Raw genomic sequence first — 25,263 nt, 5'->3', positions numbered from 1 at the left:
CTTGCATTCTTTAGACTAAATGGCATCACACTCCAACAGTATGTTCCCCATGGACATGTGAAAGCAGTTTTGTGTTGATCCTCTGGAGCAATCTTAATTTGGTTGTACCCTGAAAAGCCATCCATAAGAGAAAGCATTCCATGACCTATTGTTAGATCAAAAATCATGTCGATTTTTGGTAAGGGGAAGTCATCTTTAGGACATGCTTTGTTCAAATCTCTGAAGTCTATACAGATACAGATGCCCCCATTAGGTTTACCAACATGTACAACATTAGAGATCCACTCTGCATAATCAATTGGTCTAATGAAACCAATATCCAAGAGCTTTTTAAGTTCAGCCTTGACAAGAACAACAATTTGTGGGTGCATCTTTCTGATCTTTTGTTTGATAGGTTTAGCTCCTTCTGCTACAGTTAGGTGATGCATGACCAAATCTAGATCTAAGCCAGGCATGTCTGCATAAGACCATGCAAAGTTGATTTGGTGCTTCTGGAAGAATTCCACAAATTTTGGTTGTTCCTCTGGAGTTAATAGAGATGCCAAATGCATTTGGTGAGGAGTCTCAGGGGTCCCCACATTGAATTATTTTGTTTTCTCTATTAGGATGGTTGATCTTTCCTGATTTGTACTAAAGGGGAGGATGTCAAACCTTTCATCCTCAGGCGCCTTGAAGAGGTTTTCACCTTTGGATACAATATAAGTTTTTTACTTTTTTGGGATCAAACAGTTCCATAGTGTGGTTTTCACTAGAAGATACATGTTTTATTGTAATATTTTTGCAGCTGAAAGGTTTGGCATCTACCCCAAAGATGTTGTGTTGTTAAGTTCAATGGCAAACCCAACTTTATGATCCTCGCTTGGTATGTTATCCCGTAATTCTAGAAATTCTATGAGTGCCTCATCATTTTGGAAATGGTCAAGGCATGGGGGATTTGGTTGGTTCCATTCAATGAGTTCGGGACGGATGATAGGAATTACCTCATCGATTAAGTTGAGTTCATTAGAGGCATCAGTAAGGGTTAATATGGAGGTATGAAGTTCATCAATGTTACTCTCCTTGTCAGATTCTGGTGTAGGATTTGATGTAGGGCCTGTGGAAGTTGCTTCTTGCTCAGGAACCCAAAAAGTTTTAATCCATGCCTCTCCATAAACTAGGATATCCTTACGAGGTGGTGGAGGTGATGTGTCTTCCTCGTCTGAAGTATTTAGATTCACTGAATCCCATTCCCACTCATGTGAGTCTGTCTCAAAATCACTCTCTAGCATCCAATTATTGTACAAGGCTGGGATGTCTTTTGAATTGAATAGTACATTAGTCATGGGTTTATGTACTATTGGAGGTGGGGTTGTTGGTGTCGTAGGTATAACTGTTGTTACTGATGTTGTTGATGGGGTTATCGGTTCTGTTGATGTTGTTGATGCTACTGGTGTTGCTGATGGGGTTAGTGACGTTGTTGATGGGGTTATTGGTGTTGTTGATATTGTTGGTGGTACTGATGCTGATGATGGGGTTATCATCTCGGTTGGTGTTGTTGGTGTTATTGATAGGTTTGTTGGTGTTGCAGATATTGTCAAGGATTGCATCCTTTGAGTAACTAGTTGATACACGGGTTTGTTGGGTTTTCCTTTGAATCGAAGCTTAGGAAGAGATTCCTTTTGAAAACCTACTCCAGTTTTATCTTTTGGTTTCAACTCAAGTTGTAAGGGCTCGTGTCGTCCTTGTTTGCAATGTCCCAAAGCACTATGGCCATCATAGCCCATTCTTTGCATTATAGTGAAGCCTTTTCCATATTTGTCAGTGGGGAGTTTAGCCTTCAAGCTTTCTTTGTCGATAGGGTTCGTGTAGATCCATTCTGCCAGGTCTTCATCCATGGTTTCCTCCTCTTGACTTTTACCAGGGGTGAATTGTGTCAAAGTCCAAGTTCTTTTGGCCAGTGGTGTTGAAGTAAACCTTGGGGTTTGCCATGAGTTCTAGGGGATGTGAGTAATTGCCCAACATAAAAGAGTTGGCTAAGATTATATTCCCTGGGACCTTCCTCAACCCCTTTCATTTTTAATTTCTCCTACTTTGGTGTAGGGGTTGTTAAGCTGGAAGAGAGGTTGGATTAACATATGATGTGGAAGGGATAGCTTCTCTGTTGTTAGGTACAATGATCTCTGGTTGATGGTTAATATTGTTACAATATGCAAATGGATTAGCATCACCAAGGATTGTAATTTCTACCCCGTTATGTAGAAACTTGATACATTGGAGATAGGTAGATGGAACAGCTTGCATGGTATGCATCCAAGGTCTTCCTAACAAGAGATTATATGGCAAAGGAAGGTCTAGAACTTGGAAGACTATATGCTTCACCATTGGCCCAACCCTGATAGGTTATACAACAACTCCTCTGGAAGAACGTTCTGCATAATCATATGCCTTGATGGTTATCTTTTTGCTAGCTTCCATCGATTCTACTGCATAACCCAATGCTATGACTAACTGCAAGGTGCATATATTCAAGCCGACTCCATTGTCAATCAAGACTCGCTTGATTCTATGTTGGTTTATGAATCCTTCAATATGAAGGGATGCATTATGGGGTTTTTGGAAAGATGTGTTGTCACTTTCAGTAAAAGTGAGACATGGTGATGCCTTTAGATTACCAACCATGCTTGAAACTGATCTATGTTGAGGTTGGTAGGCACGGACGCTTCTTGGAGAGCTTGATCCAAGATTTTTTTATGTGAAAAAGTTATAATATGGAGATGAGGGATGGTGTCTCATCCAATTGCTCTACAAGATTATATTGTTTGGAGAGGGGTTTCGTTCCTTATGGTCTTGCTCGAATAGTAATCTTGCTACGATGCATAACAATGTTGCATGCAGTATTTGGATCTTTGATGGTAAGAGTTGCAACTTGTTTATCAACATCATAAAGGTGATTCACAATATAATTGTATGCAGCTTATGTATAATTAGTTGTAGTATCTGTATTTCTCCCTGAGGTGGAAGGACCCCTTTGATCATGTGATGGAAGTGGATTCTTGAACATTAAATGATCATCATTAGATGTTTTAGGGTCATGTCCTTCTATTTCAATTTCTCCTCTATCAATAAGATCTTGAACAATATCTTTCAGTCAATGGCAATTGTTTGTTTTATGCCTGCTTCCTTGGTGAAATTCACAATGTTCATGATCTCACCACCATGGAGGTTTGACCTAAGGCTCATAATTAGATATTTTTGGTAAGGTCATAAGATTGGAGGATACCAATTGACGTAAGATTGTTTCGATAGGTTCCCCTAAGGACACTATGTGCGTGTTGGCTTGTAATTTTGTTGCTTTTGTTTTGGTTCCTCTTGTTGTGTATTGCGACCTTGATTTTGTGGATTAGTGATGGTGTTGTTTTTAGGAGGGGGATTTTGTCCTGCAAACCTAACCATAGGTTATGCAATTTTTATTGTTCTTGCATCCACTATCCCGTCATTGATAACGTTCTTGTTTTTGTTCCAAAATTTTGGTTTATCACTATTATAATGTGGTTGGGGACCATCTTTGGGTTCATTGTAAATTTTGATAAGTCCCTTTTTGATGAGGGCTCTTTCACATTTTAGTCCTTGAGTGATCATCTCTTCAAAGGATTTCGTACCCTTCATGTCTAAATGAAATTCCATTTCATCATTTAAGTTGGAAATGAAAATTTTCATTAGTTCTTGCTCAGGTAGATGAAGAGAGCGTCTGCTAGACAGTTTCCTCCATCGTTGTACGAAAGTTGAGAACACCTCCCCTGGTTTTTGTTTGGTGTTGCACAAATCTGCCATGGTGACATCACGTTCTATGTTGTGTGCATAATGAGCGATGAATTTTTGGACTAGTTCTTCAAATGTTCAGATGCGCCCTAGTAGTCGTGAAAACCATTGTGTGGTTGTGCCTCCCAAACTTTGAGGAAAGAGGCGCATTAGATATGTGTCCTCATAGGCCACCTCTAAAGAAGCTAAGTGAAATTCTCGCACATGATCCCTAGGATCTCCTTTGCCTCTATACTTTTCAAATTTGGGTGTTTCGAACCCTCGTAGAAAAGGTGGCATAAGCATGTTCCTATCAAAAGGATAGGGACAAATGTTGTTAAGTGAAAACCGAGTAGTCTTCACACCACTATTCAGTTGTTAGCGAGATTTTCTCCTTGTTGCCTCAACATGTCTATTTCTGAAGGAGGAGGAGGTGGAGGATTCCCTTGATGATTAGGGTCATAGCGGAAGTAGACTCTACCTCCTCCACCATCGTGACGGCTATGTTGCTCGGATGTTTGTCGTATCTGTGTTGTATAAAAGTTGGAGGGTAGTTTGGCACCCTCTTGAGCAAGTCTTAAGAAATGAGCATCTACATTGTTTCTAAGAATTTCATCAAAGAGTGTTAAATTTGGGATTATGTTGTGCTCTTTCTATATCTTCTGGAGTTGGAGTGTTGGGATCTTCATCATTAGTGCCTCCTCCAACGGCCTCATGAAAATCATTGAGGTTTTCTTCCTCCTCTTCAATTTTGGGTTGTCAGTTTTTCATTGATCTTGTTTGAGCCATATTTTTTATGTTTGTGAAAGTGATTATGAGGTGGTGATGAAGTGTTTGATGGAAGACAAGTTTGGTGAAATGTTTGTTGGAAGATAGATCTCTAACACTGAAGGTTGGATGTCAACAAAGTTCTTTGTGAATTTCTCGTGTTTTTCAACAATTTTGATATGATGAGGTATAGCAAGGTTTGAGATGTGTTACAAACCAAGCTACCTAGCAATGAGAGGATGCACTCATAAACTAGTTTTAACCTGTGTAGAAATCCCTCTTAGGATGATTGATCCTAGATGTAGAGACACCCTAAAATTGATTTGTTGGTTTGATTTAAGCAATATCTGAAAGTACTAAGGACAATACCTCTTTGTGTTTGAGAGTTTGAATGGATTTGTGATTTTTGAATGTGAAAGTGGATAGTATATATGTCTCAATAAAATTCTTTCGTTATGAAGGGGGTTTCTACCTCTTCCTCTCTTACAGGGGTTGGTGGTTCCCCTCGAGCTTCGTTGTATGTGATACAGATTTGAGGAAAGAAAACAGGATTGATCTTGCCCCCTTTGTTTTTGTGATAATCAAAAGCTCTATACTAAGTAAAAAGCTATATTGCTCAAAATCTCTTTGTCAAATTCGTTGGATTTGTCTTGCAAGTACAAGTGCATATGACGTAAGAATACCCTATGTGAGAGAAATAGTTGTCTGTTGATATAGAAAAACTTCCTTCTTTTGATAAGAGCTTTTGAACCAAGTTGTCTCTTCTTTAATTTGATCTTTTGATGAAGACTCCTTTTTCTCAAGATATGAGTGATGGTCATAAAAAAATGATACTTTGTTTCACTTGTTGATGATGTTTTTTTTATCAATGTTTGATGTAGATTCGTTGGATGGATACTTGGTTTCAATTGTTTTGAATTTCTTTGACAAGAAAACACAGCAAGCCAACATGCACAATAACCTTGCCACTTTTCAATAAAAGGCACAATAGGTGTGGGTCTAAATCAACCCAATCATGAACTTTTTGACCCTTTTACAAATGTATTTTATGTTCCCAAATCCTGAAGTCGGCCCAAATTGTTACTGGTATGAAACAAGACGAAGACAAATCAAACACTTTTTATCCCTAAGGCCATGGCCAGTTGCGATATTTTCAGCCCACATCTTGATATTTCTTCGACTTTGGTACTACATACCTTATGAATCTTGTCGTGGCAGGTAAGGATGTGATATACGAAGTCTTGCGCGAGCATAATAGATAGATGATCCCTATGATGGGGGAGTCACCACTTTCATCAAGCTACAAGTAGCCTTTCAAAAAGCCCTATTTCCACTCAAGGAAATATGTATGGTGAATATCTTGGAAGCAAAACCATCTATGCTCTTGCACTAAACTTTTCACAAATATCCTCAATCAATAGAACAAGTGGGCTTCTAAAATAAGAGGTGTCTAGTAATGTTCGATGTCTTTGGACATAAATTCATTGTGCAGTGACTCACTTAAGAGCCTTGTAACTTGTGGTGGAGCCCATATGTCCTTTCGGCAAGTTACACTGTAGGAACAACTACACCCAAGTCTACAACTTTCACTCTCACCTGATTTCTATAGCGGCTAGAAAGATTTATCATGCAAGGTCGTTCCCAAGAGTGATGTCTCTTGGCAGACCTCTCTTAAAAATAGAAAATTTAGAGCATTACTAACACTTTTCTCTTGCACCTAGGACCACGAGAGCCAAGGGAGAGGATAGTGTGTGTTAGAAATGGGACCACTCTATAGTTTTGCACAAACATGCCAATCACAAAAAAACATTTGTTCTTTTTAACATTTTTATCGCAATGTGATCTATTTGCTACTTGGAGATGTTGCTCCAACAACCATGGTGTTCCTTTTAGCCAAGATAAAAACTATTTTGGTCACTTTGACAAACTAAAAAAAAACCTGGTCAACAAAATAAAATCGTGTAGCCTTTGTAGCAAAAAGTGTAAATGTGAGGTTCGTTTTATGCACCAAATTGAAAAATGAAGTGGATTTTAAGTGCACCAAAAGAGTGAAGTTGATTTTTAAATCCCTTTGCCTAAAAACATGAAAAAATGAAGTTTGTTTTAAGCACCAAAAGTGAAAAATGAGATTTATTTTAGGTGCACCAAAAAGACTATGAGGTTAATTTTAATCCCTTTTGTTTGAAAAACCTAAAAGATGAAGTTTGTTTTAAGCACCAAAAGTGAAAAAAAATGAGGGTTATTTAGTTACACCAAAAAGACTATGAGGTTAATTTTAATCCTTTTGTTTGAACAAAACATGAAAGATTAAATTTTAAACTCAAAGACTATAAAAATGTTTCTAATTTAACTCCTCCAAAACTTGCAAGAAATTGTTAAGAACCTACAAATAAACAAGTTGATAAAATCCAAAATCTCATGGGGGCTTCCACAAGCCTAAATTTAGTATTTTGGTTACAATTTTGAGCTCTTTTTTACAAAAATGCTACTCTGTGAGAACACAAAAGCGCTACTTCAGACAACAGCGCCGAAGTAATTACAAAAGCGTAAAAACAACTAGCAAAAGCGCTAAACTATGAACAAAAGCACTATTTAAATAGTTTCGACAAAATTTAAGGACTGACAGACAGAGAGCACAAAAGCGCCAAATTATTACAATAGGGCTAATAATTGAACAAAAATGCTAAACATGTAGCAAAAGTGCTAAAACGCGAACAAAAGCACTAAAAGTCTTATGTCGATAGCACCAAAATGCAAGACAAAAGCACTAAATGAAAAAAAATGAGAAAAACACAAAGTTAGATTGGAAACAGATCAGAAGGTTGCGTGTTCAATTCGCGTCAAGTTCACCAAATGATGCACGCTAAAAAGGAAGCATAAGACACAAGTTCAAACGTTAATATGTTAGTGACAAAAAAGAAATACAAATGAACCTATGATCCTAAATATGCATATCAAAAGAGATATAAAACAAACAATAAGAAACATACAAAAACGGAATAGGGAAAGAGAACTCCCCAAGATGCTCCTCACAATGCTCATAGTTGCTCCTCTCTTTTTCCTCTCCTCTCCAAGTTCCACATGAGTGTAGCCCTTAGCTTTTTGCACTATCTATGGATGTCTTATAAAGATTCAAGATTATTATGAAACTAAGAACAAATGCCTATGCAAGTGTAAAAAAGCTATTATGAGAAAGCACATAATTAGTCTATGTTAATTTTAGCAAAATAACAAAGCAAATGCTCCTAAATGCTCTCTTAAAATGACTAAGTTTGAGGCATAAAGATTTTTGGATCCTTTTGAAGAAGAAATGAGCTCTATTTATAGGGAAAATGGAGAAATGGATGGTTGAGATTGAGTAATCTCAACAAGGGTCAGAATTGATGGGTTTGTAATCCATGTGAGTGCTTTCAACCCAATCCTAGGATGACAAATGTCAACATGAACAGGCTTGAGAGGAGAGAGAAGAAGCATTAAATGCTTAAGATGACATGAAGGTTACCTTGGGAGGGTTTGGTTAGGCTTGAATTAGTGAATAAAACTTTTATCCAATGAATAATGCATTTATCTAATAGACAAACTCTTGTGCAAGAGTTTGTGGGGATAACCATGGTCAAAGCAATGAATACTTGAAGAGACTCATGAGTTAAATGAAAGTTGAGTTAGACAGAAAACCTCTAACCATGTGGGTGAGTTGAGTTTAACCATTAATGGTTATGTAAGAGCCATAAATGGTTATGTAAGAACTATTAATGGTTTGGAAGACTTTAGGAGTTACCTTGTTGGAGAATAAAAGCCTTTAATGTTTTTCAAAAACTTTGGAGGCTTTGAGAAGTGACTTCTCTTTGCTTATGAATGTGACAGTAATTAAAGGGGGGTTAAGCTAATTTGGAATGGTTTAGAAAAATCTAGAAGGGGATTTAAGACGCAAGTGGGTTTGGTGGGTGAGATAATAAGATTTTAATTAAAATAAAATTCATTTATTTCAACTAAAATTGTGCAACTTGCATTTGTAGGAGAATGCAAGTGGAGGAAGGGAGTTTAGAGATTTAAATAAATATTTATTTATTTATTTAAATGAGAAAAAAGGTTAAATTAAACAAATGTCTTATTCATTTAATTAATTATTAAAATATGATTAAATGAATTAATTTAAATAAGTTTAATAATTTATTTAATTAATAGAAGAAGAGGTTGAAGATGAATTAATTTAATATTAATTTAATTAACTGTTGACTGATGGTTAAATAATCAAATAAATTCTTAATATTCATTTTCATTAAGTGGACAGATTTGTGTCTACAATATGTATGCGTATATACATATATACATGTATATGTATGTATGCATATATGTATGTATATGTATATGTATATACATATATACATAAATGCATATACATATACATGTGTATATGTGTATATATATATACTAGTGATTGATCAAATGTCAAATTTTCAAACATTTATAAATTTTATATAAATCACCTCTTTTTTAATTAAAATTTTAAATAATAATTTTATACATTACTGTAAAGCCATCCCTCTACCCTCCCATCCCTCTACCCTCCCAACATCTTGAAACAAATTTGCCATCCTTCGAACCACCCTATCTCAGAAAATTGGGTAGGCACATTGAAAGCATTCAGCATAAACTTGCATCTTTTATAAATTACATTCTAGATAATTTTTTGGAGGGTTGTGTGCTGGTCTTAGGTCCCATAGTGTTTGGCCTTGTGGACATCATTAAAATATTTTGTTCATTGCATGCATTAAATTAAGTAATTCATTAAGTGATTGTGAATTGTAGTTTCTTATTCTTTCTTACAAGATCATTTTCCCCAATTGATGAAGAAAATGTCTTGATAACATGAGAAGTTCATGGCTCTGAAGCTGATCAATTTAGCTTATTGTGGTCACTTGTAAAGAAACTGATATAACAGATGTATAGTTATGCATGCCCTTGCCTTAATGTTTCTGCAATTAACAAATAACAAGTAGACGGGTTTTGGATAGCATCACCAACATATTCATCAATAATTTTTTACGCAAATAAAGGAACATTTCAAAAAACACTTAAAAATGATTATGAATAAAATACAGTCATAAGGACAGATCCTAAATTCATTCTCGACAACTCAAAATATCAAGAAACATGTTTTATCACCCTTGTAGAAATACAGAAAAAAGCAACAATAAATTTTTCGAATTTTGTATACTAATACTACAAGATTTGTTAAGTTTATGAGATTTCAGTGGTCTCATTGATCTTTGGACCCAACTGCAGGAGTCCAAAATATTTGAGGTACCATAATCTCTTAAGCATCAACCTGCTTCTCCTGATCATGGAGCAAAATAATTGTTATCCTGATTGTGATGACCGCGTCTTTAAAGCCAGGTTGATGTTAAATATATGTCCCACAAAAACAAATAGATGCACAGTTAATCTTCATTGTCAAGCCAAATCACACTGTCGAAGGCTGATCTAAAGAGTGGCGGTAGACTTTGTCTCTCTCTTGAAAAACCAAATAAAATTCCATCCAATCGGTGAACCGCCTACTAAGAAGGTCTCTTGAGATGTTTCCTCCTTTTGACGCTTGTTACTCTGATTGTCCACACTCTCACCGGCTGCAGGTGTGCAATCCGATCTTTTATTCTTTCCTAGCATGCAAGTCTCAGTTCTCAGCTGTTTGCACAACTCCATCATCTGTCGCATCCCTGAATAGAACACAATACAAGATACTATTAATGGTTGTAGAGTGTTTTTTTTATAATAGCTTATATTGCAAATTACTTCCTTCGTTTTTCCTTTTCTCTCCTCCATTTCCTACATAATATTTAACTGTTATTATTTCATTTGCATTGTCCCTGGTGCTTCTGACCCCACAAGAATTAAACAGTCATGGTGTGACACTACGGCTGGATAAGGAAGATGATTTAGAATTATATTCTAAATTTTTTTCTTCTCTTCTCTACACTGGTACTTCTTTTCTGTTTGGCTCACTCAGGATGTTCCCGCCCTAACCAGCAATTAGTGCAATTTCCTCATTAATACCAGAGGCGTAAAGTCTTCTAGATTTCTAGCTTTGATGGAGAAAACAAATTGATGCCTGGTAGTTTCATGAAAAAAAGTCAGGCATTTCCTAACAATATAAGCAAAAATAACTCATCTTAAATGGATTTTGAAGACTAAAAACTGACCCATGGGAAATATGCTCGGAGCTCTCTTCCACTCGAAATCTAAATCTTCATACACATGAAAATGCTGTCCTGTCAATTGCATTTTTTATTGATTTGATGAGATATAAGCATAGCAAAGAGAAAGCCTCACCTCTATCTTGACTCTGAAAATCATATTTTTGGCAATTGCTTAACAATACAATATATGATATGAATATTGTACAATTTGCCAGCAATGTCTTCTGGAATAAGATCAACTTCAAGTTCATACTGTATAAAAGCTGGCTAAGACAGTAAAAAGTACAGCAATGTTTAAAAACACCAGGTCCTGTTTCTTTATTTTCCCTTTTCTTCAAAAAATATATTAATATAGGGAAAATTACAAAACTTATCCTATCACAGCCATCTGAGGGTAATGGAAGAGAGAAACCAACAGTACAAAGAACCCAAAATGGCAGGTAAAAAGCCAGTAAGATGTCATTTGTGGCTGCTTCCATTAAAACAAGACTGCAGAAACAAAAAAACCTAAACTTTCAGAGTGCATAGAAGGGTCCCAAAGCCATGTAATCAGTAATAGTATCAACACTCTAGTATGACTCTTGCATACCTATAGTTTGTAGGATCTTTATATAGAACTAGTCTATAATAGAGATACAATGTAGCTTAAATTGACTGCAGGCCACCAAGAGGTCATTTTTTGAGTCAGTTACACAAAAGATGCAGTTTTGCAATACAGATGCATTCAGGCCGTTGTCCTTGACTTCTTTAGCCAGACCAGCAATGCAAGATCCATTTGAGGGAGTAATCACAATACCAACAGTGCTCAAAACCAGATTAGAGTTGTTTACAGGTTGAGGAGGTTTTTTGGTGAGTGGGGGGAGTGGGGGAGAACAGAAATTGAGATGGAAATGCATGGGAAGCCCAAAAACCCATTCAACCAAGGATTCTCCATAACCATGAAGAAAGATTGCATAGCAGGTTTATAAAACTGAGGGTTCCAGAAAAGTAAATGTCCAGTGGGCGAGAAGTTATTGATAATTGTTATAGAAGGGAATGGGTGAGTCGATAATAGGTGTAGAAAACCGTACAGATCAAGCATAGAGCTCTTCAAAAGTGTTAGTCTGGTGTGTTGGGAATTTGAGGCAACCAAATGAAGATGGTTTTTGAGTGTGGCAAGGAGAGGAGTGGAGAACTCGGGCAGAGGGGGAGGGTGATTTTGAGGGGCTTGAGGTTGGGCATGGCAGATTATAAGGGAATCTTCATCATTAATTTTGATAGCGTCCTGGTTAGGCTTGCCACTTCCAGCAATCTAATGAGCATTGAAACCTTGATAAGTTCTGCATTTAGTGGATATACTATAACTTTCTGCAATAGACACTGACAATACTTACTTTTAGAATAGAGTTGTACTGCAATCGTTCTTCAGCTTTTATAGCCTTTGCCAGAAGCCTAGAGCTGCTTCTAAGACTCAAAGGCATCATTGCAAAAGGATTCTGGAAACAAGGATCATCAATGAGACAAACAGATCCATTTCGAATTTTGAAAAAATCCCAATGATTAGAGATCATTTGGTGGGTTATCAAAGTTTTCACAAGATGTGTGCTTAGAGGAAGTGGCTTGTTGGTGGATGATATGGTTGACAAGAACACCATCAAGAGGCATGCCATTCATAACATACAAATTGATGAGGTTCATTTATGTCCCATTTATCCAATATTCAAGCCTTTTTCCTATACCGTCATAACTACATTTGTGCTGTGTTTTCTTATCATAGCACAACCTTTTAAGTCTTTCCGCTGCATATGATTAAATAAAAATAAAAGTAAGCTTTGTCCCATGCCATCTTTGGGACGGGGACAGCAATGGGCACATTTCAGGGATGGCAATCCAAGGGCCATTTTTTTGGGGGTCAGCAGGGGGCGGCAATGTATGTATATGTATGTATGTATATGTGTGTGTGTGTGTGTGTGTGTGTAAAGAGAGAGAGGGGCTCATATTCTACAATATAATGAACAGAGGTATAACGGCTGCAAAATAATGTTGGATGTTCTCTACAGAAGCCTGCATGCCAAACACATTCCAAAATGAAATTGTTTGTTTGCACTTCTCACACAATAACACTGACTAGACCATGGCAATGCACCTTTAATCTCTTTTGCAATCGACAATAATAACTGACTCTAATACCATATCAAGAGTTTTGAAGTTTGACACTTATTTGAAGTGTTACACTACAGTTGTTGCTGTCACTTATGTCATGATATATTTAATGTTTTATTGCTTCTGTTATAATGCTGCCATGATATAATTTAACAGTCTTTTTAATGTTATAAATGATATTTTCTTAAAAGTTACTAAAAAAAATTCTTAAACTTGTTAAGTTTTTGATAACATACAATATATTCAAGTGTTTTTTATTTGCTGCAATTCTTTATTTTTTATTTCAAATATTTTGTTTATTCAATATGGTATCAAAGGCCTTTTCAATCTTGGGCACTGATTTGTAAGTTTTGTAGTGTGGATTTTGAACTATGCAAGTTGCGATTCGGTTGCGAGCAGCACTAGAATTTTTTTGTGGCAAAATAAGCAGTATTAAAGTAAAGCAAAGAAAATCAATAGAAAAAAATTGGTAAAAGGTTTTCATTTTTTTTTAATTTGTGCATCAAGGATTTTGGAGTTCGTTTCATTCTCATCTCAAAAAGAGGGAATTTTGCATAATGGAGGTATTCCTTTACCTACAATTAAATAAAATAAAATAAAATAAAATAATTATGATTGGAGGTGTCTTATATGGAGATTTTTCTAACGTTTCAAAATTGCTACAAAATTGACGGTAGTGCACAAAGACCAGCAAGCCCTAGAAAAGATCAAGAAGATTGGGACAAAGGAGATATAAAAGCAGCAGCATAGATCAAGCTTCCACTTTTGGATGAATCTTTTCCAAAAGTTTGTAATGAGAGAAATGGAGTCAAAGCATGGTCTATTCTAAAAGTACGCATGAAAATTCAAGGGATGTATGGATCATAACTCTCACCACGGAATTGTACAATATGAAATTATCAAATTCACAAGAGCTAGTCCTCAACTAAGCAAATTAAAGGAAAAGAAAAATGAACTTGCTTCTCTTGGAAGGATATAGATGATAAAGATTGTCATGCCCCCGACATGTTAAAAAAATGGCAGCATCATAAAACTCAAAGATCGCTGCCTTTAATCTTGTTGAAGGAAATAAAAAAGGTAGCAATTCTACAAAGGGGTTGATTGAGATTAATTAAGGAATATTATTTGGTAGCAATTCCCAGACAGCATATAATTAAAATTAAATCAAGCATATCAAGGAAGCGCTCAAATATGAAGGGGTGCAACTCTTGCAAAGGCAATGGTTTTAATGAAGCGTCACTCCCTCAACTTTGAAGACATAAAGGGGAGAACAATTCATTTGAGGATGGCATTGAATCAGCAAATCAATTCAAGCATCAATCGTCCATAAAATCATAACATTGACTTGTCAACCCATCAAGAAATATTAATCAGCAAAGGAAATTAGCAAGAATCTAACAAATACATCAAGCAATCAATTTATTTGAGGAAGTTTCTTGCAAATAGGAAGGACAAAATCCCTTTCAAGTGCATGAGCGGATAAGGACGAAAACCCAAATCTTGGTCGAGGACAAAAACTCAAATCTTGGTCAAGGACGAAAACCCTTTCATGCTCATGGCAAGTTAACTACCAAAACCCTTGATATTGCCACTATTGAATCAAGGACGAAAAACCTCTAATTCAGACGTTACCCCGAGTTTCCGGGACGAGGACGGCAGGGGACGGTGGGACGCGTTTCCGGGACGACAAATTTTTTTGCCAAATTTGGGGACGGCGGGGGACGGCAAAGGGGACGGCTATATAAAATATAGAGAATATTTAAAATATATCAGAAAATTCTAAATGTTCATATAAAAACATGGATAAACTATAAAGCATGCATATATACATTATATTCATATGAAAACATGGATATAGCATGTGTATGATACTATGAAAAGTTGAAAACATTTTAGAATGTAAATTCTAAACATACAACATTGTTAATAAATAATACTCAATAGACAATATGCAATTATGCATTCATATATCAGAATTTCAATTCATTCACATTATCAATATGCATATCATAATAGATATTAAAGAAATAACATACAAAATGTCAAAATGCCCAAAGGCTACACTGCTGCCATATAGTTTCATTGTCAATTACTATATAAAAATCAAAATAGTACTTAGTAAACAAAGTATTTCAAATCTGCCCTGCAGCTACCAGTCAATCCCTCCCTCCCTAAACCGGCTGTCAAAACCCTGCAAATGCCCCAAAACCTCTGCCGTATTTCAGACTTTCTTCTTCTCCCATCAGGCTGCAAAATCACCAGTTTGGCACTGTTTTAATTTTTGCTCTTTAGTTATTGTTATATGATATGATATATATCATATACGATAAAATCATATATGATATATATCGTATACGATGTATATCATATATGATTATATCGTATATGATATAATCATATAAATATTAAGTTTCAAGTTTAATTTTATATATAACTTACACCTTTGTTTTAACTTTTAAGTTTTTAATTTTATTTTTTAAAACTTGTGCATTAAATTATTAATATTTTATTATTTTCAATTTTGATTTCTTATTTATAATTTATAAATTATTATTTATTAATTTTAAATTTTTAAATGTTTAACAATTTGTCAATTTAATATTTTTCTATTTATAAATTTATAATATGAATTAATTTTAAACATTTGATATAAAATTATGAATTAAATTAATAAATTTAAAATTTAATTAATGTTATCTTTTAATTTTTTTAATAACAATTTGAATTAATAAGGGGCCTATATTAGTCCAAGGGGTTGAGCTTAACTGGTTAAAACACTGGGTTCTCGCTGTGGAGACCCGAGTTCAATTCCCAATAGGGACATCTAAAGTGGAATTCTAAGTTGTGACTCTTGGCCTTCCATAGGATGGGGAAGGTCTTGGGGTCAATCTAATCAAACATAATAATAATTCAAAGACATGTAATGGGGATGGGGCCCCCTACTGTGTCCCCACTGGTTCATAGCTCCAGTCAAAAGCTATTCAGGCTTCGGCCAATTACCGATCAAAAAAAAAGGGGGCCTATATTAGAAAATTTCAAAAAAAAAAAAAAAAAAAAACTTTTTTTATTTTTTTAATATTTTCAATGGCCTTAGATGTGGGGGACGTCTGGCCGTCCCCAACCATCCCTAGGACGTATGGACGTCCCCCAGAGCTAGGCCAAGCGTCCCCTCAAAATTCATGCCAATTTGGAGACGGGGGGAAACGTCCCCTGGCTGTCCCCAAGTCCCCGAAACGTCCCCGAGGCTGGGACGAGGGTTTTCAGGTCGGGGATGCGTCCTTGGGTAACGTAGGTAAATTTGTATTTCCAAAGAATTCACAATACGATTGATTTTGTAAATTGTGCTATGATTTATTGATTTAAATATTGTCATAAATTCTTAATCTTTGATAAAGCCAATACCAATTTGAATTAATATATTTTTTAAGTCAAAAATCAAGAATATCCCAAAAAGGGACATCAAAGATTTTGTACAAATAATCTTACAAAGTCTTCTAAGATTGTATCATCCATTTATAAGAGGGCTAGATACTATTGATAAATTGAAAAAAATATATATGAAGAGTTATGTGCTAAGCTAGTGTAGGCAGAAAAACGTCAAGGAAAGGGAGTCATTTAGTGATTAGTCTCAAGCAATCATAATGAAGGGGAAACGATATGACAAAAGACACAAGATAATCAGCCAAGAGAGGAATTGGAAGAATGAAGTTAAATACACTCCATCCAAGGATTATAATAAAAGTAAATGGAAATGTAATTTTTGTTGTAAGATGGGTCACAAAGTAAATGAATGCTATAAGCAAAGGATTAAGGATATAGAAAGAAAGACAAATAAGTTTTAAAAAAAAATGATTCTAAAAGTAATGCTCTTTGTGTTGCACTTAAGGAAAATAATTCTTATAAGGATGATCGCGTTATCGATTCAAGTGCTACACAACCCATGTCTCACAATAAGGAAGAATTTGAATCAATAAAAGAAAACACTGTAGAGAAAAATATTTAGGAAATAATAATGGTCTAGAAGTTAAAGCAACATGAAATGCCTAATTTGATAATGGTGTGTTTAAAAATGTGAAGCTAGTTCCTAAATTGAAAACAAATCTTCTTTTTGCAACTCAAATTGCAAATCAAGGGTATAACATTGAGTTCTACAATGACAAATTTTTAATCAAGGATGTGAATGACAATTAAAAGGTGATTGGAATTGGTTAAACGGAGAATAAATTATAAACATTTCAAGAATTTACTTCTAAATATGGAAATGAGCATGTCAGCTATTGCCAAATATGATGATATGACCAGATTATGGCATGAGCATATGGGGCATGTCAACTATCAAATTTTCAAGCTTATGGAGAAACAACATATGGTGAATGGGCTCCCAAAAATCTCACCAAAACACAAAATATGTGAAGGATGTGCTATGGTAAAGCAAGATGTGGAGAGTTTCCCACAAGGAAAATCATGGAAAGCAAAAACTCCTTTAAATTTGGACCTTGGTTCATAGTGATATAATGGGTCTTTCTAGAACACCATCACTTGTAGGATCAAAGTATGTTCTCACTTTTATAGATGTCTATACCAAAAGAATTTAAGTATATTTTATACAAAAGAAGGGTGACACGTTTCGTAAGCTTAAAGAGTCTAAGTTTTGACTGAAAAGCCAAGTGGAAGATCTCCAAAGATAATGAGGACAAATAGAGATATTGTATATGAATGAAGCTTTCTTAGAATTTTGTAAACAACATGGTATAAAGAAGGAATCAACTATTTCCTACTTACCCAACAAAATGGAGTTGCAAAAAGAAAGGATAGAACTATATTAGAAATGGCTAGATGCATGCTACATTCTAGAAATATAGAAGCTAAATCTTGGGCTGAATCAATTCAACCTGCAGTTTATATTTTGAATAGAACACCTACAAAAGCAGTTATGAAAAAAATGCTAGAAGAGGCATGGAGTGCTAGAAAGCCTACAATGTCTCATTATCGAGTCTTTGGGTGTAACACCTATGCTCACATTCCTAATGAAAAAAGGAACAAGCTGAATAGGAAGAGTGACAAGTACATAATGATTGAGTATGGTGAAGACTCGAAAGGATATAGGTTATATAATCCTAAAACAAGGGAAATACATATCAAAAGGAATGTATGGTTTGATGAAGATATTAAAGTGATAATTCTCCTACATTATCCTCCTTTCCAGTCTCAATTGGAGAAGAGATAATTCCACTTATGCTAATGATTCAAATCAAGGTGTGCCATTTTCTACAGGAGGAGAAGGAACGCAAGTTGAAGTATCACATGAAAGTGCTGATGAAGACAAAAGGAAGACTAGAAGCATTTGAGACATCTACCAAGAAGGCGCTTTGAATGTTTTTGCTAACCATGCTCTTATGGCTAGGGTGATGCAGGCTAACACTCCGAGTACATATGAGGAAGCAAATGGAAAAGATAAATGGGAAGCAGTTCTGCAAGACGAGTACAACTCTTTGATGAAAAACGGAACTTGGGAATTGACAACTCTTCCAAAAGGTAAAAATGTTGTTGGTTGCAAATGGACCTACAAAACAAAAGTTCACATCAGATGGAGCTATTGAAAAATATGAGGCAAGACCAATGGCTAGAAGCTTCTCACAAACAAAAGGTATTGACTATACTAAAATCATTGCTTTAGATGCTAAAATGACTTCCATTCGTACAATAGTTGCTTTAGCTACAAAATTTGGTTGGAAAGATTTTCAAATGGATGTACAAAGTGCATTTCTATGTGGTAATTTAAAAGAAGAAATTTAAATGCAATAACCACCAAGATTTGTTAAAATAGGTGAAGAACATCTAGTGTGTAGATTAAAAAAATCACTATATGGTCTTAAACAAGCTCCAAGGTCATGGTACCCCAAAATAAATAAGTACTTTATAGAATCAGGATATAAAAGAAGCAAGCTGGTCCACATGCGTATGTAAAGCACAATGACATTAGAAATGTTATTATTGTACTATTTGTGGATGATTTAATCATTATAGGAGATCTCACACAACAGATTGAAAACACCAAGGATCAACTCAAACAATCTTTTGAAATAACTGATCTGGGGTTGATGCACTAGTTTTTGGGTATGCTTTCTCAAACCAAATATGATATTGACGTCTTGAGAAAATTTAATATGATTGTTTGCAAACCATCAAGTACACCACGTGAGGTAGGATTAAAATTGAGTAATAACTACACTTGAAAGAAGTTGGATGGAAAATTGTATACACAACTTGTTGGAAGCCTCTTGTATCTCACTATAACTTGACCCGATATTACATATGCAATTGGCATTGTATTTAGGTACATTGTAGACCTGCACATTTAACATCGAAAGCAGCTTAAAGAAAATTAAAATACATTAAACATACTTTCAGCTTGATATTGAATACAAATATGGAGAAGCGCCTACTCTAGTCGGGTATACATATTCTGATTATGCAGGTGACATTGATGACAGAAAATCAACTTCAAGACATATCTTTCAACATTGATCAAGACCAATTTCTTGGAGCATTAAGAAGCAATCAACACTGTCACTATCATCTACAGAGCTGAATATGTTGATTCATCAAAGGCATCTCAAGAAGCATTATGGCTTAGAAGACTACTTGAAGAAATACAACATCCACAAGATTGTCCAACAATTATATATTGTGATAATCAAAGCATTATCAAGCTAGCAAAGAATCTTATATATCATGCTAGATCCAAGCATATAGAAGTAAATCATCACTTTGTTCAGGATTCGATTGAAAATCAAGCAGAAGAGTTACAGTTTTGTGGAACAGCAGATCAAATTGCTAACATATTTACCAAAGCATTATCGATACCAAAATTTGTCAAACTTAGAGACTTGTTACATCTCAAGGAAGTTGCTCTATAATTATTGTTGTAATAATCCTCTACAAATAAACATTGGGGAGGTGTTGGAGATACCGTTTATTTTGTCACAGATGATGCTTATTTTAGAAATGTATCTAAAAAACTGCAGTGCTGCAGATAATATTCATTTATTGTATATTCTAATTTGTAGAACATTCCAGCACATGGAAACTTCTATTAGTTTCTAGGTTTTTCACTTCAAAGGCTTTTATCATTTATGAGCGACTCTAGAATATTCGAGAGATTTGTATGAAATCTATAAATACAGCAACAATTTTACCACTATACAAGCAAGAAGAAGCAGCAAGCTGTTAAGTAATTTGAGTTCTGATGACATACAATATGTTCAAGTGTTTTTTATTTGCTGCACTCTTAAATTATTTATTTTAAATATTTTGTTTATTCAATACATTTCATTCATAATCACCTCACTACCTACAGCGCTTGTGCATATAACCACAATGTCTTTCATAAATTTACATCTCCGGATTGACACAAAGATTGAATTGAAATTTTATTTCTTAAAAACATTAAATCTATCTTAAAATCCACCTCAGTTTCAGCCTATCACAGATTACCCAAACACCCTTTCATAGACAGTAAGCCACTGCTCATCATCTCACTACAATAGTCTATCTTTTAATTTTTCTCCATTTTATGTCTCAACAATGTTTTTGTGTTATGAACCTGCAAATGGTTGCTATGAGGATTTAAACAAATGGAAGATATGCTGCTTGCAAGCCTCAATTTTGATGAGGCATGGTGCAAACAAGGAGAAGGAAGCTTTTATGGAGAGGTGTGTAAGCCGTTTAGACACCCATGTTGAACTATCTGTCCTCTAGCATTACTATTCTTGATACAATGTCAATGCATTCAATAGATGGGACTAGAGAATACCTGTCATGTCGTGTAATGACCAGAAGTTTAAGAACTCATAACCTGACACTTAAGCATAAAATCTGCCAAGAGCATCTTGAGATTTGTGAATTTACAAAAATATTGAGCTTGCTTACCTGAACATATAGCATCCAGATCTAATGTGTTGAGTGACATCATCCTCTACCTCCATTTTGTTGATCCATTAAGTAATTCCTTTGCTCGTGACATTTCCTTGACAGAGAAAAGTAGAATATAAGGTTGAATGCCATTGTCAAGGGCTTTAAGGGGTTTTCAAATATCAGATGTGCCACATGATCTGCGTCATACATGAAGCTATTTGGAAAGAATAAGTGAGAAAGAATTGTGGAGAAACAAAAATTTGGGACCAAAAAACATAGTGTTGGGTAGTGGATGAGCTGTGACTCATTGTCACAGAAAGAAGTGTCAGGAAAGAATGAGGTGTCAATAAGGAGCAGAAATTGCAGGGGTGAGAAAGTAAGTAGGGTAGGGTGGTCATGGAGGGGAATCGTTAGGGTATTAAAAAAAAAATTCAAGAGATGGACAGAACATGTTAACTTGATGTTGGGGTGAGGAAAAACAGAAAAGCAGGGTGCACGGGGATACAAGTTGAATGAAAAAATTAAAAAGGGGAAAGTCAAAATTGTATGTCATGATTGGTGCAAGTAAAGGTTAAAGGGTAAAATAAAGTGACATAAGACTGGTGGTTGTGAGAGGACCCTTGAAGAGCAGTCAAAGTTGGGGTAAATAGTAGTTAGCCTTACCTAAGTATAAGGTTACTATGTAGAATATAGTATTAGACTCTTGTTGTATGAAAGTACACCAGGACATCTTCTTTTTTCAATATTAACTAATTTGATGCCAGATTAAGGTGGGAGTCCTCATTATGTCCACCAGTTATTTGAATTTATATTGAAGAGTCTGCTCAGCTCACCAGATGATTACATAATTTTAAGAATTGACCAAATCAAAAATTCAAAATCCTGCTAACCAAAAGGTAAGTAACTTTATTGAATTTTCAGACACTATAAAATAATTGAGCTGATCTAACATTTTTCATCTTCATTTATTCAAATTCTATTTTAACTGAGCAGAAACAGGTGCCAGAGAAAATTAAAGATGTAAGACAACTGAAAAATTCAGGGATTCTTTATGAGAAATGAGACAAGCATGAGTACAGAAAGTGATTTCAATTTCACTAACCTTGGTAAGTAAAAAAGAATGACACATGACACTACTCATTATTGAGCTGGTACTTAAAGGTTTTTCAGCTTGGAAACTTCTGTTTTGAATTTCCCGTGTTTTATGGTATTCTGTTTACACACGTGCACTAGCCCAAACATAATTTACCAGGGAAACTCTGATAATTTACCATATTTGACTCACATACCATACTCCTATCTGTACTCACATATTTATTATCCATTCAATGCAAAAAATTAAGTTTATGCCCTTTCTAAAGAATCAGTCGACAATTAAGAGGCCATTACAACTGGTTTTTTCTGTTTAGATGGTTAATCTGATACAATTGTACAAATAATAGGCTGTTGATTGAATTGATATAAGCCTTCTTTGGGGTTGTATTTCTTGAAAGTAGTTGTTGCTATGGCCAGGAGAATAATAACCAACAGATCGTTTTTAAAGTCTTGAAAGCAATTCAGGTTGGAGGCCCTTGGAGCACCATGTAAGTCATTAAAGACAAAGAAATCCCTTGAAAAGTGGCTTGTACAATCATTCAACACGTGGTTCAAATTTTAAAATTTGCTCTAAAACATGCAGAAATAAAAGGGCCAAAAACTATTTCTATGTTGTCTACTGAACAACAAACATTATTTACTGTTCACCATTTTGCTTTTCCTGTATATGTGCCTTCACCCTTTTATTAATGAACATGAATGAAAAATTGATATGCTATAGTGCTGACAAATCTGTATGCATCAAGCATTCACCATATAAATGATACAGTATTGAAATCATTCACAACATAAGATGATTTTACGATTAAATACAGGTACATTTACAATTTGTTAGGTCAATCAATACCTTTACATACTTCCAATGCATGTCTACTGCTGCGATAGTCAGGAGTTTTTAGGATCTGCAAATATACACAACAAAGTGATGACTTCAGTCAATAAAATTTTCATACAAGCAAATTTAAAATACTAATCAAACTATCAGCTATCCCATAGGTTCTAAGCTTTTTGAATAGTTAACATTTGAGCAGGATCACTATTCACATATTTCAGAATAAGTAACAGATGAAAGCTTGAATTGTTAGCAATCCACTCATTTTCCCAATTAGACAATAGAGGAAACTAGGTCTTAAATCAAGCAAAAATAGATGTATCAAAAAAGAGTACTAAGAAAAATGTACCAAACTGGTTTGGCATTGTTGTGACCTTTTCACACATCACCCCATTGCAAATGGGGAACCTCCTTGTTTCCTGCTTTCTAGGGTTTTTGTTAGAGCCTCGCAACCTTCCCGGCACCATTTTGTCAGTTTTGAAAGGTCCAAGTTTTGGAAGTCATAAGTCAGTCTATACAAACCATGGTCAGAACAGAGTCTAGACGTCGTCAATGTGCCTAGAAAGCCCAAAGGACGAAGATTGCAATTGATTTGGATCAATTTGGATAACTTTCTATTTTTGGAAAGTTTTGCTTTCTTGTTTTTTCCTATTTTTTAGGAAGTTTCGTTTTTGGCACTTTAAGCACGATCCCCGAAATGGCTATTTTTAGAAAGTTTTTCCTATTTTTTAGGGAACCTTGCTTTTTCAATTTTTGGAAAGGGGATCTAGGGTTTGCATTGTTGGCTCCAAGTCACATTGAAAATGATCTTGAATTTCACCCAAAATTCAAGTTTTGTCTGAAAAAGCTAAGTTCCTAGATTTTAGGGATCCAGATGAATTTAGAGGATAAATGGAGTATGAATTTTCAAATTTCAAGAAGATCCGAGTTGAAACGCATAAGTTATGGAGATTTTGAATCTGGTTCTCATGGAGATCAACTCTCTCCAAGTCCGCCCATCAAAGAGGTTCATATGGTCAAGGGTCTCTTCAAGTCTGCCCTCATGGTGTATAAAATTGATCAAGTCTGCTCACCTTGGTGCCCAATTGTCGTAAAGTCTGCTTGGAATCAATGCACAAAATGAACTAAGTCCGCCCTCATGGTGCTCAAGTTTGATGAACCCCGCAAAGGAGAAGGTGCACGAGTTTGATGAAGTTCGCCATGCTAGTGAAAGGTGCACGAGTTTTATGAAGTCTGCCATGCTAGTGAAAGGTGCGCAACTCCCCTCAAGTCCACCTTGTAAATTGCAAGGATATGAGCAACTCCGCCAAGAAAGAAAAGCAAAAGCATGTCTAAGTCCGCCTTGAAGATGGCATGAAGAGGGAATGAAGTCAACTAAGTCCGCCTAGCAAGGATGTATTTCAAGTTCACATAGAATGAACTCCTTCAAGTCCGCCCTCCATGGAGAATGTGCCTTACGAAGTTTGCCTTGAAGAAGAGAACATGGTGCACAACTCCCACCAAGTCTGCCATAAAAGAGGTGCAAAGGATTGATCAAGCCCTCCTAGGACTAGTTTGCAAAACGGAAGACATTTCATAAAGTTCGCTTGCCCATGGTGCACAAGTTCCATGAAGTTCGCCCACATGTGAAATACATTTCAAGTAAGAGGTGCAAAGGTTTGATAAAGTCCGCCTAGCAATAGTAGAAGGCTTTGAAGAGAAGTGAAAGACTCTTGCCAAGTCCACCATGTAGATGGAGAAGAGGTTCTTCCAAGTTAAGATGGAAGACAATTCATTAAGTCCACCCCTATAAGAAGAAAAACATTTGCTAAAGGGTAATTAAGGAGATGAAGTCCGCCATGTAGATGGAGAAGAAGTTCTTCCAAGTCCGCCCTGCCTTGAAAATCTGATTAGCAAGCAAGGAAACTATTTTACCAACTCCACCATGGTGAAGGAAAGAAAGTTTCAAAATTCGGGCTAGGGAAAAGAAGAAGGTTTTAGAAAGTTTCAAAATTTGGAAGAGGAAAGAAAAATGGAGTTCGATTCATGAACTCAAATCAAAATAGAAACTTTCTCAAGGAACTAAACTCAAACTAGAAACAAAATCAGAACTTTCCCAAGTGACTGAGTTCAACTGAAATCAAAATAGAAACTTTCTTAAGAGACTAAACTCAACAAAGAGACAAGATATGTCTAGGTTCGATGAATAGAAGAAAAATATAAACAAATCTAGTTCGAAATTGGAAGGACTGACTAGGTTTCTAATTGCAAAATTTGAACTCTTTAAGAATGAATCATTCGTTCATTTCTCTCATTCAAGCAGTTTGAATTTGGAGAGCGAGACACTTGAAGAAAGATTATTCCAGGTTTTCTAAAGCATTCTCGGAGCCTCAAGAATAGTTTGAAAATTTTCTAAAGCATTGAGGAGAGGACAAACAAGGGTTTTCATCTAATCCTCAAGGTGACAGTTTCAGATTAATCAAAGACAAATTTCACTCCCAAACCTTCAAATCAGATTAAGTTTTCAAGGGTTTCTAAAATTTCTACGTGTTCGCA

At 35.4% G+C, this 25,263-nt stretch overlaps 1 protein-coding gene across 3 annotated transcripts in view; it reads right to left on the bottom strand.

Moving 5' to 3' along the window:
• Positions 1-9,690: 9,690 nt before the first annotated feature.
• LOC131078452 (uncharacterized) overlaps positions 9,691-25,263 on the bottom strand; it is a 73,894-nt gene continuing 58,321 nt past the window's right edge. The window contains exons 2-4 of one of the 3 annotated variants that reach the window (XR_009113787.2): positions 22,744-22,798; positions 20,817-20,913; positions 10,128-10,262 (exon numbers count right to left, since the gene is read on the bottom strand). Coding sequence is in view for 2 of the 3 variants with exons in the window: in XM_058016159.2 (XP_057872142.1) it covers positions 10,030-10,262; positions 22,744-22,798 (288 nt within the window). In the remaining variant the exon portion in view is untranslated. Of the gene's footprint in view, positions 10,263-18,945; positions 19,235-20,816; positions 20,914-22,743; positions 22,799-25,263 lie in introns of those variants that run through there. The other 2 variants (XM_058016159.2, XM_058016160.2) reach the window with 2 other exon arrangements.

This window comes from Cryptomeria japonica, chromosome 8 (assembly GCF_030272615.1).
Source record: "Cryptomeria japonica chromosome 8, Sugi_1.0, whole genome shotgun sequence".
NCBI classification, from domain to species: domain Eukaryota; kingdom Viridiplantae; phylum Streptophyta; class Pinopsida; order Cupressales; family Cupressaceae; genus Cryptomeria; species Cryptomeria japonica.
This window is presented reverse-complemented; position numbering and strand designations above follow the sequence as displayed.